At 36.9% G+C, this 13,732-nt stretch overlaps 2 protein-coding genes across 2 annotated transcripts; one reads left to right on the plus strand and one right to left on the minus strand.

Moving 5' to 3' along the window:
- The first annotated feature begins 413 nt into the window (after positions 1 to 413).
- LOC137743798 (protein ENHANCED DOWNY MILDEW 2) lies at positions 414 to 9,549 on the plus strand. Its single transcript, XM_068483736.2, has 16 exons — positions 414 to 650; positions 1,728 to 1,861; positions 1,971 to 2,067; positions 2,184 to 2,282; positions 2,808 to 3,055; positions 3,151 to 3,252; positions 3,346 to 3,627; positions 3,798 to 3,945; positions 4,051 to 4,152; positions 4,721 to 4,813; positions 6,605 to 6,646; positions 7,451 to 7,561; positions 8,544 to 8,615; positions 8,699 to 8,817; positions 8,998 to 9,061; positions 9,147 to 9,549. Exons 1-16 carry the CDS (start codon positions 642 to 644, stop codon positions 9,297 to 9,299), a joined length of 1,875 nt encoding a protein of 624 aa, XP_068339837.2. The 5' UTR covers positions 414 to 641; the 3' UTR covers positions 9,300 to 9,549.
- Positions 9,550 to 11,317: 1,768 nt separating this feature from the next.
- On the minus strand, positions 11,318 to 13,007 carry LOC148693109 (NDR1/HIN1-like protein 10). The gene is made up of 2 exons (XM_088680306.1): positions 12,387 to 13,007; positions 11,318 to 11,524 (listed from the first exon to the last, which is right to left on the minus strand). The coding sequence occupies exons 1-2, from the start codon at positions 13,005 to 13,007 to the stop codon at positions 11,318 to 11,320; spliced, it is 828 nt and encodes a 275-aa protein (XP_088536432.1).
- Between the last annotated feature and the right edge of the window lie 725 nt (positions 13,008 to 13,732).

Genomic DNA, 13,732 nt, shown 5'->3' on the forward strand with positions numbered 1-13,732 from the left:
AAAGAAGATGTTCAAAGGTGAAGAACATGGTTTTTTTTTTTTGTAATTTTGTAATTTTTTTTTTAATATCCACGTGGGACCTTTATTGACACGTGGAGCCCAATCATTGTCTATGTGGGCGCCACGTCATCAGTTAACGGAAGATTTAATAGTTTGACTAACGGATATATGAGACTGTCCCAAAATTTACACTTTGTGTATGACTCTGGGACGAAAAAAACTTGATGTATTAAATGTTGAAAACTACGAAACATGAAGTTAGTAAACTGATATTTACTCATAAAATTAACTTTTTGTCTTAACCCAAAAGGAGAGAGGATATAAAAATGGCAAAAGCTAACAACGAATCCTAGTATCACACAAAAAAGGAATGTTGGTAAATTGATTAGTAGAGTATTAGTTTAGGGATTAGTGGAGTATTAGTTTAGGGGTTGCTAAATTGAAAACAAGAAACACGGCCGTAATAAGGATTATTATACTTGCATTACATGCATTAAATTCCACAGATTACAACCCTCAAACCTTCCATTCCCAAACACCCCCCTCACTCTCTCTCTCTCCCACTCTCTCTCTCTCCCCGACGCCATTTGCCCTTTGATCTCTCTGCTCAGTACGACGCCGCGTCGAGTTGATTCTCTGAAATGTCTCAGGTATGATCTTCCGCCCAAACCTTGAAAATTTTCTCTTCATTCCTTCCAAAATGTGAATAATTTATTTTTTCTGTTTCGACATTGAACTTGTGCTTGTTGAATGAAAAGCGCTTCGCAATTTCTATTTTTTTTTTTTTTTGGTGACTCTTTACATTTTCGGTTCCGCTTTCTACTTTGGGGACTATGTACCAAACAGTTATTCTCAAGTTTGAATATTTGAAATGTCTATTTGGTATCTTATTTGAAAATTTTTATCATTTCTCAAAGAATTTTTTTTGAAAACAATTTTTTTAAGATTCAAAAATTTGTTTGGTATGTGATTTAAAAATTTTAAATCTTACAATTTGAACTGAACAAAGAAATCTAAAAAGAGGGGCCAAGAGAGAAAGAGGAGAAGAAAAAAGAAAGTAAAACATGATTGGAGGAGAGAGAGTGAGGGAGAGAGAGAGGAGTAGAGAAATAATCGAGAGAATGAAGAGAACGAATTGAAGGTGAGACGAAAAAGGTAAAAAAAAAAAAAAAAAGAAAAGAAAGGGGAGATAGAAAGAAGAAAAGTGAGAGATAGATTTGGAGTGAAAGGGAAGAAGAGAGAGAAAAGAAAGGAGACTCAAAAAACTTCCTTTTTTTTTTTTTAGAAAATAGACTATATTTTTTAGTTAGTCTTGAGTTTAATTTTTGAAAATAGTCATATAAAATAAGTTTTTAAGGCTTAAAATTTAAAAATTATTTTTGAGTTTAAAAAGTTGGATTCAAAAAGAGCACCAAACATAGCCTTAGCAACGCAACTCAGCATTTCACTGAAATTGAACACAGCAATGCCAACAAAATTGCCATGTTTTTTCGGATATTTTTCGGTTTCTGCCCTTTTAATATAAGAAGAGGCATATAACAAATCATTTAGAAAAAGAGAAAGTTGTAAGATTGATGATGAACTTCGTCCTTTTTATAATGATGTCCTGCTCTTTTTTTTTCATTTGTCTTCAAGTACATTGCATATTTGAGTTTTGGTATTTGTTTCTCATTCGTTGTTTCCGAGCTATATAATGTTTAGAGCCAGTGAATTTGTTGGATTTTCAGGACATTCAATATGCCAAAATGCTCGGATTTATGGATGAGGATATGATTAGTGACGCAGAAGATGACTCAGTTGACATTGATGGCATATTTGGCTATGTCTGTTGTATATGCGATGATGGTGGCGACCTCTTGTGGTATGCTCGTGTCATCTTGTTCATATAATACTGATGGTAAACTCAAAAAATCTGTTATGAAATTTATTTCCTAGAATTTATGGGTGAATGTTTATATGTTCTTGTACAGCTGTGAAGGGAGGTGCCTTAGGTCCTTTCATGCGACTGTAGAGGCTGGAGTGGGATCTGGTTGCAGATCTCTCGGCTTTATGCGGGGTGCTGTCGATGTATGCTCATGTTATATATATACTTTGAAAGTTCTACTTATTTGTTTTCATTTGTCATTCTGTTGTTATCATCATCATGACCTTCACTAATTATATATGTTTTTTTGAATTGATAGGCGATGTCAACTTTCTTATGCAAGAACTGTAAATTTAAACAACATCAGTGCTATACTTGTGGGGAGTTAGGGTCCTCTGATAAATCTTCGGGTGCCAAGGTATGAGCTTGTTGTAACTCGAAACAAACTGAACTGCTGTTTAAGTGTTGGTATCCTGATGTTGGATTAGTTTTATATAGTTGTACTGTATGAAGTGCCACTTGATTATTTTTAACCCTACTCAAAGAGTTCTGTAATTTCAGAACTAGTTTGATTGGTCAGAAATATCCTATTTCCCTTATATTCCGCTTACTAGATCATTCATTTAATGCATTCACCATTTCTGATGCAAATTTTAGTACGTACTTTTTGGTCACTTTAGAGTTCTCTACCCGTTTATATTTCTGATTGAATTTTTATTTACTAAGATACTTGAATTTCTGCTTCTGTGAAAGATCCGACCTTTTCCTTTTTTTGTTGTTTTATTAAATAGCCAACTTTTCCTTGTATTTCTGTGACTCTGTCAGAAATCATCAGTGTATCCTTTTCTGCCTTTTTATGTTATTATCACTAGTATTGTCTGTAGTGTGTGTGTGTGTGTATTATGTGGCTTTATTTTAAAGAATTCTATTCACGTTCCCTTAGGTTTTTCCCTGTGCTTCCGCGATTTGTGGTCGTTTTTACCATCCTCGATGTGTTGCAAAGTTACTTTGTCAAAATAATAGAGAATCTGCTGAAGAACTTGAAGAAAAGATTTCTCTGGGGGATTATTTTACGTGTCCAGTTCACAAGTGCAGCGTTTGTCAAGAAGGGGAGAATAAGAAGGTCCATGAATTGCAGTTGGCTGTGTGCATGCGTTGCCCTCAATCGTACCATAGGAAATGCTTGCCAAGGTACTCTTGATGGTCTTTTCTTTTGTTTTATATTGAATATTAATGTTACTTCATTTGAGCATCTCGATGGTTGATGCTTGAATATCTTGTAACAGGGAGATTGCTTTTGAGGAGAAGGGTGGAAAATTTGGAGAAGGGAGATCAATACAAAGAGCCTGGGATGATCTACTTCCAAACCGCATACTAATATATTGCACGTATGCATTATTTTCTTTGATGAGCTGTTTTTATTTACCTTTGTTGGCTGTAACTTTGAATGGACCATTGTTTTGTTTTCTTCTTTTCACCAGGAAGCATGCGATAAACAGCTACACTGGATCTGCAGCAAGGGACCACATAAAATTTCCCGAATTTGAAGAGAGGAAGAGAAAACAGGCATTAGAGGAGCTTGTAGCTAGAAGGAAAGCTCCATCTAAATCAAGAAATGATTACTATGAAGAGTTGTGTAGGGGGAGAACTGTTCCCACGGTATCCAAACCAAAGCAAAAACCAGTATCTAAACAGGAGCAAAGGCCATCTTTTTCTGTGAATCATGAGAATCCAGATGTACTTAGTGTTGATTCAGAGAGGAGGTAACTTTATCAAACTTGTACAATTATATTTCTATCTGTGTTATTACACCCTTAATTCGACACCCTTTTATGTGGACTCGAAGGGATTTGGTATGATTATAGACAATCGTGGGTGTCAATATTATTGGTGGTTTCTGTTTTCTGTTCTAAGGTTGACTTTTGCAATTTAGAGTATTGGATCTAATGGAAAAAGCTGCATCTTCATTAACTCTGGAAGATGTTATACGTAAGCACCCAATTCCAACAACTCATGCATACTCATCAAAGTTTTTTGTGAACAAGAAGATGTTATTAGGAAAGGTGGAAGGCTCGACTGAGGTACATGTAGTGAAAAATCCAAATATTATTTCAGTCTGTAGACAGCGCTATTTGTAATAATTTCTCTTATCAATTAGTTTTGTGATGTCGTCTCTCTATATTAAGGCTGTTCGAACAGCCTTACAAAAACTAGAGAACGGGTGCAGCACTGAAGATGCAGAAGCTGTCTGCGAGCGTGATGTTCTTAACCAGATTTTTATGTGGAAGGTGGTTGCTTATTCTTGTAGCATCCTACATTGTCTCTCATTTTTATGTGGAAAAATCTTTTCATGGTGATGCTCTTTGCTTTAAATCTAGTCTATCTTTGTTAATGCTTTGATGATATACATGCCTGATATGCTAGACTTATCATATGAGTCTGTTGCCTACTCTGTCGGGTTTTTAGGATATGTTTAAGATTATGGAATGGTTACAGGAACCAGCTATCATCCTATGCCTGTTGTGTAGGTGCTAGTAGTTGGTTAAGGTGGTTTGAAATTCTGGTCTGCAGTTTGTAATGAAATGCGAAGTTGGTCCTTTTTATACAGACCAACAGACACTGTACAGAATAATTTTGAAAACATTTAAGTTCTGATATTACCACATTAAATGTTAGTGAAATCTGAAGTTTGTGGCTCTGCTGGTCCTTGTGGGTATGTGAAGTTATGTAATATTTGTCAGTCTTTTGGTCTTGATTATCTTTAATTACCTTCTCTTACTTTTGTAAGGTATTTGTACTGATCGTTCAGATTATGACGTTCTCATAATTTTTCATTATACATTTACTTTGATGCAGAAGAAGCTGCATGTTTATCTCGCTCCATTTCTTAATGCCACGCGCTACACATCCTTTGGCCGCCATTTTACCAAGGTGAAGAAACTGGAACAGGTAATCTGGTCCTGTTTTCTATTTCATGACCATGTTAAATATTCATATCTTGTTTTACGGTTTTACCCTTGTTCTGTTTCTGTATGGATATTTTCTTGCCCCCCCACTGATTCCTTGGATTGAAAAACTTCTCCATCTCACTTACGTATCAGTGTGTGACGTATGCTTAGTTGCTTACTGAAAAATCAGGCTAGTTATAAATAAAGGCAAATAAATAATTAATACCAAATTTCTCATTGTAATAAATAATATACTTGACAAAAGAATAAATGAAATTTTCTTTTGCATAAATGAAATTCTCATTGGCACAAGGTGATAAGGAGCAAGTACGGCTTGCAGGCTAATGGGTGGGATGCAAATCCTTCGCTGCGTGTTTCAAGTCGTAGCCCTTAGATAGATACTTCGTCTGGTCTTTCATCATTCCTAGAGTGCTGCAAGTTTGAGGTGGGCAACAGGGAGAGGGTGAGGTTTTGGGAGGATGGTTGGTTGGAGGGTGGACCATTGAAAGCAGTATCCTAGATTATTCTTGTTATTGAGAAAGCACGACCAGAGCATTTCAAGTTTTGTGGATTTTTCTCTTCAGTCTTTGAGCTGGAATTTTGATTTCAGAATAAATTTGAATGAGCAGGAGATAGCAGAGGCGGCTAGGTTATTACAGAAAGGTGGAAAATGTTTGTTTGATTCAATCAAGAGCAGATAATATAAGGTGGAAACTATATCAGAATTGTTCACTTTCAAATCTTATAGCCCTTTCTTGTGCAACAATGGATCTGTGCAACATTTTCCACCCTTTTCTCAGATTTGGGAATCAAGAATTCCTCCAAAAGTCAAAGTTCTTGTGTGGTTAGTGGCTATTGGGAAGGTGAACACCAGTGATCAAGTTCAAAGGCGAAGGCCTTTTATTTATATTTCTCCCCATTGGTGCAGCTTGTGTAAATCTGAGGAGAAGAGTGTTAATCATGTTTTTCTCCATTGTTCTTACTCAATACAGTTGTGTTGGAAATTGTTCCAGGAAGTTAGAGCTAGTTGGGACATTCCAAGGGGTTGTTTCGAGCTTCTAAGCACCAAGTTCAAGGCTTTAGGAAAGGGGAGGAAAGCTAAAGCTTTGTGGGGCTGTTTGGTGTTGGCAGTTTTTTGGAACATTTGGTTGGAGCGTAATAGAAGAGTTTTGAGGATTATAATGGAGTGGGGGTAGAAGAACTATGGGGTAGAGTAAGATACTGGGCAGCCCCTCTGGGGCATCAGTTTCGAATGAGTTCAGGGATTATTCTCTTTCTCATATAGTGTGGGATATGTTAGCAGCAGTAAAATGATTTTGGTTCAGTTTTAGTTACTTGTAGATAGATGTACTTGAGAGGTCTTAGCGAGTTTTGCTGGATGGTGGATTTCTTATCCACTATTTTGTAATTCTTGTTATTGTTTTAATAAATTGTTATCGTTTCTTCTCAAAAAAAAAATAAAAAATAAAAAATTTCCTGTCCTGTTTTCACATTATGATGTGATATGACTTCCATGTAAATTGGTCCTGCCATCAAACAAAAGTTAATTAGACGCAGGACTCTTTCAAATATAGTTGCAAATATAGTTCGTTTAGTTTTATATTATTACCTCTTTCCCATATTGTTCCGCCACTTGAAACACTGCATTGATATGTAAAAGTTTGATTGTTGCCTCCCTCGTTCAAACAGTTTTCTCTATTTGTTTATCTTTTGTGTGGTTATCTCTCTATTAAACTTGAATGTGCATAACTAATACCAAAGAGAATGATAAAATGATGCATTGAATGTGCAGATTGTCGATAGGCTCCATTGGTATGTTCAGCCTGGAGATATGGTAAGCATATATATACTTGTTTCTGTGAAATCTTGAGTACTTTGGTGTTGCAAGTGCAATTTATATCTTGTCTTGACCTCCCATTCTAATATACATGAGTCACTTCACATACCTATTATATATAGGCGTTCCCATTTTTAAGAAAAACATCCTATAATAATCATGCCAAACTTGAACGTAAAATTAATGTTTAAAAATTAAATTAGTCCCCGTAATACAGACTTTTAATGACATTATTGGAATTCAAGAGAAATTTCCATACCTAATTAATCTGTGACACAGATGGCGTCCACGCATAATTTCTAAGCGTGCCGCTTAGGTTAAAATATTTGAATAAGGAACGGCAGACATGACAATGTTTGAAAAACCTTGGACAGGGTAACCTTTGAGGTGAGGGACCAAAGTGCAATTTCGGGGAAATTACAGGGGTGAAATATGTCACCCTAAAGAGTGTGCAACATATAGCAAGAGAAACCAACTCATTCCTATGATATAGATTTTATATAAAGCAGATATCCCATGGGAAGAATATAATAGTTGTTAATTAAGTTATCTTGATAATGTATGAACTTGCGTGCAACTTACAAATTTATGTTCTCTAAAAAATTTTAAAACAGAAAATTGCAAGCGAGTTATCTTTGGAAAATGTTTTCCGCGTTCTGGGATGTTCATTTTGGATACCGACCTTGCGCTTTATTAATAATTGCTAGTGTTCTTAGTTTTCTATGTGCACACATATTAGGTATATGTTCTTGTACAATTTTGAGTTAAGAGCACCTGATTACTTACGATCCCAATGAGCAGATAGTGGACTTCAGTTGTGGTTCCAATGACTTCAGTATCCTAATGAGCAAAAAGCTTGAACAGACAGGGAAGAACTGCTTGTATAAAAACTATGACTTGTTTCAGCCAGAGGTAATATCCATTATTTAAGTTCTTGTAATGCCTATTGCATATGATTATGATCTCTGTAAACATGGCGGTGTGGGTCACCTGCGGCATACTAGACATTTTTATTAAGAATTTGGGCATGTTGTCTGAAACGCTTGCTTCTTCCGTTGGTCTCTTACACTATGTTTGGCTTAAACCATCATATCCCCTAATTTTGTTTGGTAGACGGGGAGGAAAATAAGTTTAAGGCATATCACACTGCTAAAATAGGTTGACGCGCACAAAATCTTTTCATCTTTTATCTCACCAACCTTTATGCTATTGGACCCCATTGGTTATGGGAGGCCTTGAGAGGTCTGCTTCCCTTCCACTTTTCCTCTCCTACCAAACAAGAGATGTCCCATTCTTCCTTCCCTTTTTCTCTACCCCTCCATTCACCCCTCTTATTTTCCTTCTGAGCAGAAATAGTGGTGTGCGGTGTGCATTACTTTGAGAAGCTGCAGATTTCTTACAGTACAGATCAACAACATATTCAAATGTGGTTGCTCGTACATTTTACCGACAGTTTATCACACAGAGAAGTGTGTTGGGCTGTTTTTGTTGTTTTTTCTTAATTTCTGAAGCTCTTAAGTAATCTTTATAAGGGGGACCTCCTGTATTGAAATCGTTTCTTATAGATTTGCGTACTTACAGTCGTTTGCTGCCCGTTTGAATCCCTACTGTATTGAAGTTTTGGGATTTACTGGGTCTTGGGCATAGCAGAAATGAAATTTGGACAACCCACACTTGATTTCTATACCTGGTTCTTGATTCCGATCAGCATCATTTGTGCTTAATAAAGTTATTTTAAGATGTTTATTTTTATTGTGGTTATTTGCCTCTTCTTATGTTGTTCCCTTATATAGGTTGGTTTGTAGAGCGTTATATGCATGTGCTGATTGAAATGCTCAAAAAAAAACAAAAAATGTTGGAAATTCTTGTTTTGATGTACATTCTGATTTGGCAGAACGATTTTAATTTTGAGAAGAAGGATTGGATGACTGTCAAAAGGGAGGAGTTACAGAAAGGGGCGCCATTGGTAAAAATCGAGGCTTCGTTTTTAAATAACAAGATGTCTGGGTACGAAACCTCACTATTTCCTTATATTTGCTTCTTGAGCAGATCATTGGACTGAACCCTCCTTTTGGAGTCAAAGCAGCTTTGGCGAACAAGTTCATTGACAAGGCTCTTGAATTTGAGCCAAAGCTCCTCATTCTTATTGTTCCACCAGAAACACAAAGGTAGTGTGCGGTTATCCATCTCTCTGATCTCGCTTACTCACAAACACACAAATGCACCCTCATGGGGTGTCTGGGGAATGTCCATGCACACGGGAATGTGCATGGACACGCATACTTCTTGCTTTTCATTATACTCGACCCAAATTTGTTATTATGTTCCTCATGTAAGCCTTCCACCAGGTTGGATAGAAAGAAATCACCCTATGAGCTGATTTGGGAGGATGATCGGTTATTATCTGGAAAGGTAAAGCTAATATATTAGAATCTCAGTTTCCTGAGTTTGTATATATTAGAATCTCAGTGTCATGGTGGCTCTTGTCTCTGTGCAGTCATTTTATCTTCCTGGATCGGTCGACGTGGATAACAAACAAATCGATCAGTGGAATTTGATATCGCCGCCACTTTATCTTTGGAGTCGTCGTGATCGAGCTGCTGAGCACAAGGCCATAGCTCAAAAGCACGGCCACTCCTTTGGAAGATAGGATGAGGGTGGAAGAGGTTTATCTGAGCAAAAGCGCAAGTAGATTTGTAGTTCCAGGAAGATATGGTTATGACCCGAATTAGGATCAGAGGTTGAGAAATCATGAGAAAGCACAATAGAACCAAGTACGATTAATAATACTTAGATGATTTTTATTAGTTCTCTAACACTCTGTTTCATTAGTAAATTTAAAGATTATTAAAGAATTTTAAAATGACGAAAATTGATATACGGAATTTTATTTTATAGAATTTGTGAATTTTCTTGTCTAGTTAACCTAAAATAATAATAGAATTTGAATATCGAATTTTTTATTTTAAACTCACTCATAGAAGTTTGGGAATGATACCTATTTACATGCAATTTAAACTTTGGAATTGGAGGTCTCAAATTCCAAGTTTTTCTTCCACATGAAAAATTCTAAATTTCTGTATTTATGAATCCAAACGAGAGAATTGGTGTATGTCAATTTATAAATTCAGATTTTTGTCAAGGTTCCAATTTTATTTCTCTCATCCAAACATTGTGTATCTAAGTCTAATAAATGAGTGTGTAAATGGACTTGTATCTTATTAGAGCCGTAATTGAGGATGGCTGGGAGAGTTGACTGTTAAAAGAATCCAAAACTAGCCGTTAGAGAAAAACCAAAGGAAAAATTCTTTGCCACCAAGCCTTTAGCTTTGGAGTCAGCGACAATCTTCTTGAAAATCATTCTTCGTCTCTTTCCTCTCACTTTCCGTTTACATTTTTGGTGTTGAATTATTGTCGTGAAACAGTTTGATATAAGGTTGAAGCGGAAAGCCATGGAAAATGTTGATCTATTTTGAGATTGAGTTTAGTTAGTACGACATTAGCAGGTGCAACGATATAGCTTTCCGATGTCCGGAGGATGTCGGTAACATGATTTTATCCTTTTATTTTGTTTCTATTTAATAATTTTGAAGAATTGTCTTGGAGTTTGGTTTGATTTCTCTTGGTAGGAGAGTTTGCTAGTTTGATTGCTCTCTATCGGAGAGTGCTTGTTTTTAACTTTCGTTTTGATGTGCTACCACTTTTGGATCTTTTGGATTTATGTGTGAAGGGTGGAGTTGTTTGATTTGCTGAATCTACTTCGGGCTGGTTTGGTATTGATGTGCTTTGAAAAAAAGCTGCTTCTGCTGTGTTGTGAGAATAAGCAGCTATGAAATAAAGTAGCAGAGTGTTTGGTAAACTTTTTTGTAAAAGTGCTTTTGAAAAAAAAAACAGTATTATAGTGTTTGGTAAACTTTTATGTAAAACAGATGTGAAAAAAAGCCGGTTTTTCAAAGCTGGGTTTTGCAGCTTCTTGTTTTTGGTTTTTTTTCACCCAAAACTGTGAAAAAAAGCTGAAGCTGAATGTTTACCAAACACAAAAACAGCTCCCAACTTTTTTTGATACCAGCTTTTTTCAGAATCACATCAGTACCAAACCAGGCCTTCATTTGGTGTTCTAGGGTCATGGTAATGATTTTTATTTTATTTTTTTTATTTTTTTATTTTTTGAAGAACTAGAAAATATCATTAACCAGTGCCGAAGCCAAAGAGAAGTACAGAAAGCCACAAAGGGCAAACAACGACATACATGAAAACGAGACTAAAGGAAAAGCTAGGACATGAAGAACCATTCGTGTCACCCTTAACTCGCATCAAACAAAAGCTAAGTTGGAGGGCAAGGTAGGTCATCCTTGTTCATAACACGTACAAACAAAAATGGGAGTTGAACCCAGACTAAGTTGCACATCTCCGCACCAGCATGCGACGCCACATAATTTGCCACTCCATTGACTGATCTTGGTACCCAACACCAGACACACGAACTGAGGTCCTCACCTTCCCCGCTAACCTCCCAAAGGGTCGGGAAGACCTCCCAATTTCCTTGGTCAATACTTCCATTTAGCCGAGAAATAATCTCCTTCGAGTCCGACTCCATCACAATACTCCCCCATCTGCTTAGCCATCACACATCCCTCCAAAACACCCCTTGCTTCAGCCACTAACGCACTAGGGGCCACGACCTCCCTTCGCACTGCCAAGCAACGAGAGGAAGTCACGGAGCACGACCCCAATATGGCAACACTCATTCACCCGCTTCCAACTGCTGGCATCCACGTTCACCTTCACCACTCCCTGCACCGGAGGAGACCAAGAGGGAAAAGCCCCGGCACTTGGGTACGTCGTACCCTGCATGTCCCTTTGCTCCGAGCATGCCTACAGGTAATAAGAGGCAGCCATGGAAATAGCAAGCACAGTTTTCGACGGAGGTGATTAGGTGGTGCAATAGACTCATGGGCATCGTACTCTCTATCGCAATTTTTTATTTGAGATTTTATTCTCACGTGATCTCGTTGTAACACAAAATTTAATAGTTTTATAGATCTAAGTAATCATGCGGTTCTCGATGAGTTCAGACGAGTACTTGAAGTCTACTCATTGTTTTGTGAGTTGTGATGCTTTATTGTAATATTTTTAGAACTAGTTTGTAAGGATCCTTTTGGGGGCCGAGTTCTTCATAATATGTATTTGTAATGCATTTTTATCGATGAATGAAATATCGTACTTATAAAAAAAAATAAAATAAAAAATCCAAAACTAAGGACGCAAGGCCAAGAAAATATGCATACGGAGAAACAAGATTTGCAATATTATTTTCTTTTGAAAACAATGTGTCAAGAAGGATCCATTGTAGCTTTTGGCTGGATCAACAAAAAGTCATCGGTAAACCTTAAAATAATTGACGCTATTGTTAATAAGACAACATTCCAAATGTTTCTAGATGTTGTTGTTTTATTAGTGTGGTACCGTCAGCAATTAATGAATGAATAATATTAGAGACACCAAATCTTTAAATCAAATTTGCAAATCAGATTATGTGTCAGCAATAAGACATAAACACATTAACTGATACTTAATTAATAATCCAATCATTTGTAACCACATCATTTGTTAACATTGGTCTAAAATGTTAACAAGACTTTCCATTCGAATTCACAGGAACCTTATATTTGCATGCCACATTAAACTCATTACTCAACAGTCAACCATCTTTCTTTCATCTTCCTTTCATTGGAACATTCTTGCACTTGGTAGGGTTGAATTTGAAACCCCCTGCAGATGTTTCATTATACCCACTCAATGGAACCTTCACTTGCTTGCAATAGATCTTCGGCGAGTCCGTAATTTTCTTCAAAATCCTGACGCGTTTGTATCTGATCCGAAGACGAAACTCTACACGAATGTTGTAAACACCGGCCGCAGTCTCCGAGTTAAACTTAGAAACGTCATGTTTTCGAAACTTAACCCACTGCTGCCCTTGAAGAACTACAGGCACAACGGTGGTGTTCTTGTGGTCTTGGTAAAAAGGTGTCGAACTCAAACTCGCAACAAAAAACTTCTTGTTTCTGTATTTGCCAGTGACTTGGATGCCACGGTAGTCTATGCCGGCCCTTTCGTTGGAATTTCTGATGGTAAAGTTGAGTGCAAGGTTGTAGTTGAGAATGTTGTTTCTGCCGGCAGCGAAATCAAATTGGGTGAGAGATGCGTCAGTGATGGTGATTTTGGGCTCATTGGGAAGGACAGACAACCAGATTAAGGAGTAGAAGGAAAAGGCTATTACCCCGAGAAAGGCGAGGAAGGTGAGCATGGTGAGGATGACACCAAGGCAGCTGCAGTAGTCACGCCGCGAACAAGGCATAGTGTACTACTATGTGGAATTAATGCAAACGTACGTATAAAGTTTAAAACACACAAGGGTTTAAGGGAAAGTTTTGGCTTTGTCTTATGAACAAGTGATGATGCTGGAGTTCTCCGTACGCCCGAGAAGAGTACTCTTTCATACAATTGTGATTTGTAAGCCAAGGCATTTATATAGCCTTCAAATTAACCCTAATTCAAGTAGGAAAGTATATAGGATTAAGGGAAAGTAATACTATTACGACCAGGAAAGGAAGTTATGTACTAAATCCTTATGAAAAAAAAATTAATACTACGGTATAATGATATTTCTCTTAGCCTAATTATCGGGAATGACAAATTCACAACTGATTTATTTTCCGATAATCCCATCCCATTAGGCATTAGTATAAATATAGGGGTGTGATATCCACACACCTCATTTTACTTCTCACACATCTTTTTAATTTTCGGTCATCGGATCAGATGAATTGAAGAAGATCAACGGATAAAAATTATTAAGGGATGTATGACAAGTAAAATGGGTGTGTGGATAGCACACCCCTAAATATATTGTTGCATAAAAAAATCCTTAAGATAAAAGAAAGCACATAGTAAATTACCTAAATCCACACACCCCTAAATATAGAAGGCACATAGTAAATTACCTAAAAACCTGAAAACGGGAGAGTACTGATTCAAACATGGAAATTAATTACTGATTCGACTAGGAAACATAAGGAAAGT

Source organism: Pyrus communis, chromosome 11 (genome assembly GCF_041283825.1).
Source record: "Pyrus communis isolate YQ-2024b chromosome 11, ASM4128382v1, whole genome shotgun sequence".
NCBI classification, from domain to species: Eukaryota; Viridiplantae; Streptophyta; class Magnoliopsida; order Rosales; family Rosaceae; genus Pyrus; species Pyrus communis.

Coding starts and splice junctions, on each gene's coding strand:
- LOC137743798 (XM_068483736.2), top strand. Junction 4,153..4,720: donor ACCAGATTTTTATGTGGAAG/GTGGTTGCTTAT, acceptor ACTTTGATGCAG/AAGAAGCTGCATGTTTATCT. Junction 9,062..9,146: donor ATCGGTTATTATCTGGAAAG/GTAAAGCTAATA, acceptor GTCTCTGTGCAG/TCATTTTATCTTCCTGGATC.
- LOC148693109 (XM_088680306.1), bottom strand. CDS start 13,007: ATGCCTTGTTCGCGGCGTGACTACTGCAGCTGCCTTGGTGTCATCCTC. Junction 11,525..12,386: donor ACCCTACCAAGTGCAAGAAT/GTTCCAATGAAA, acceptor TATTACCTGTAG/GCATGCTCGGAGCAAAGGGA.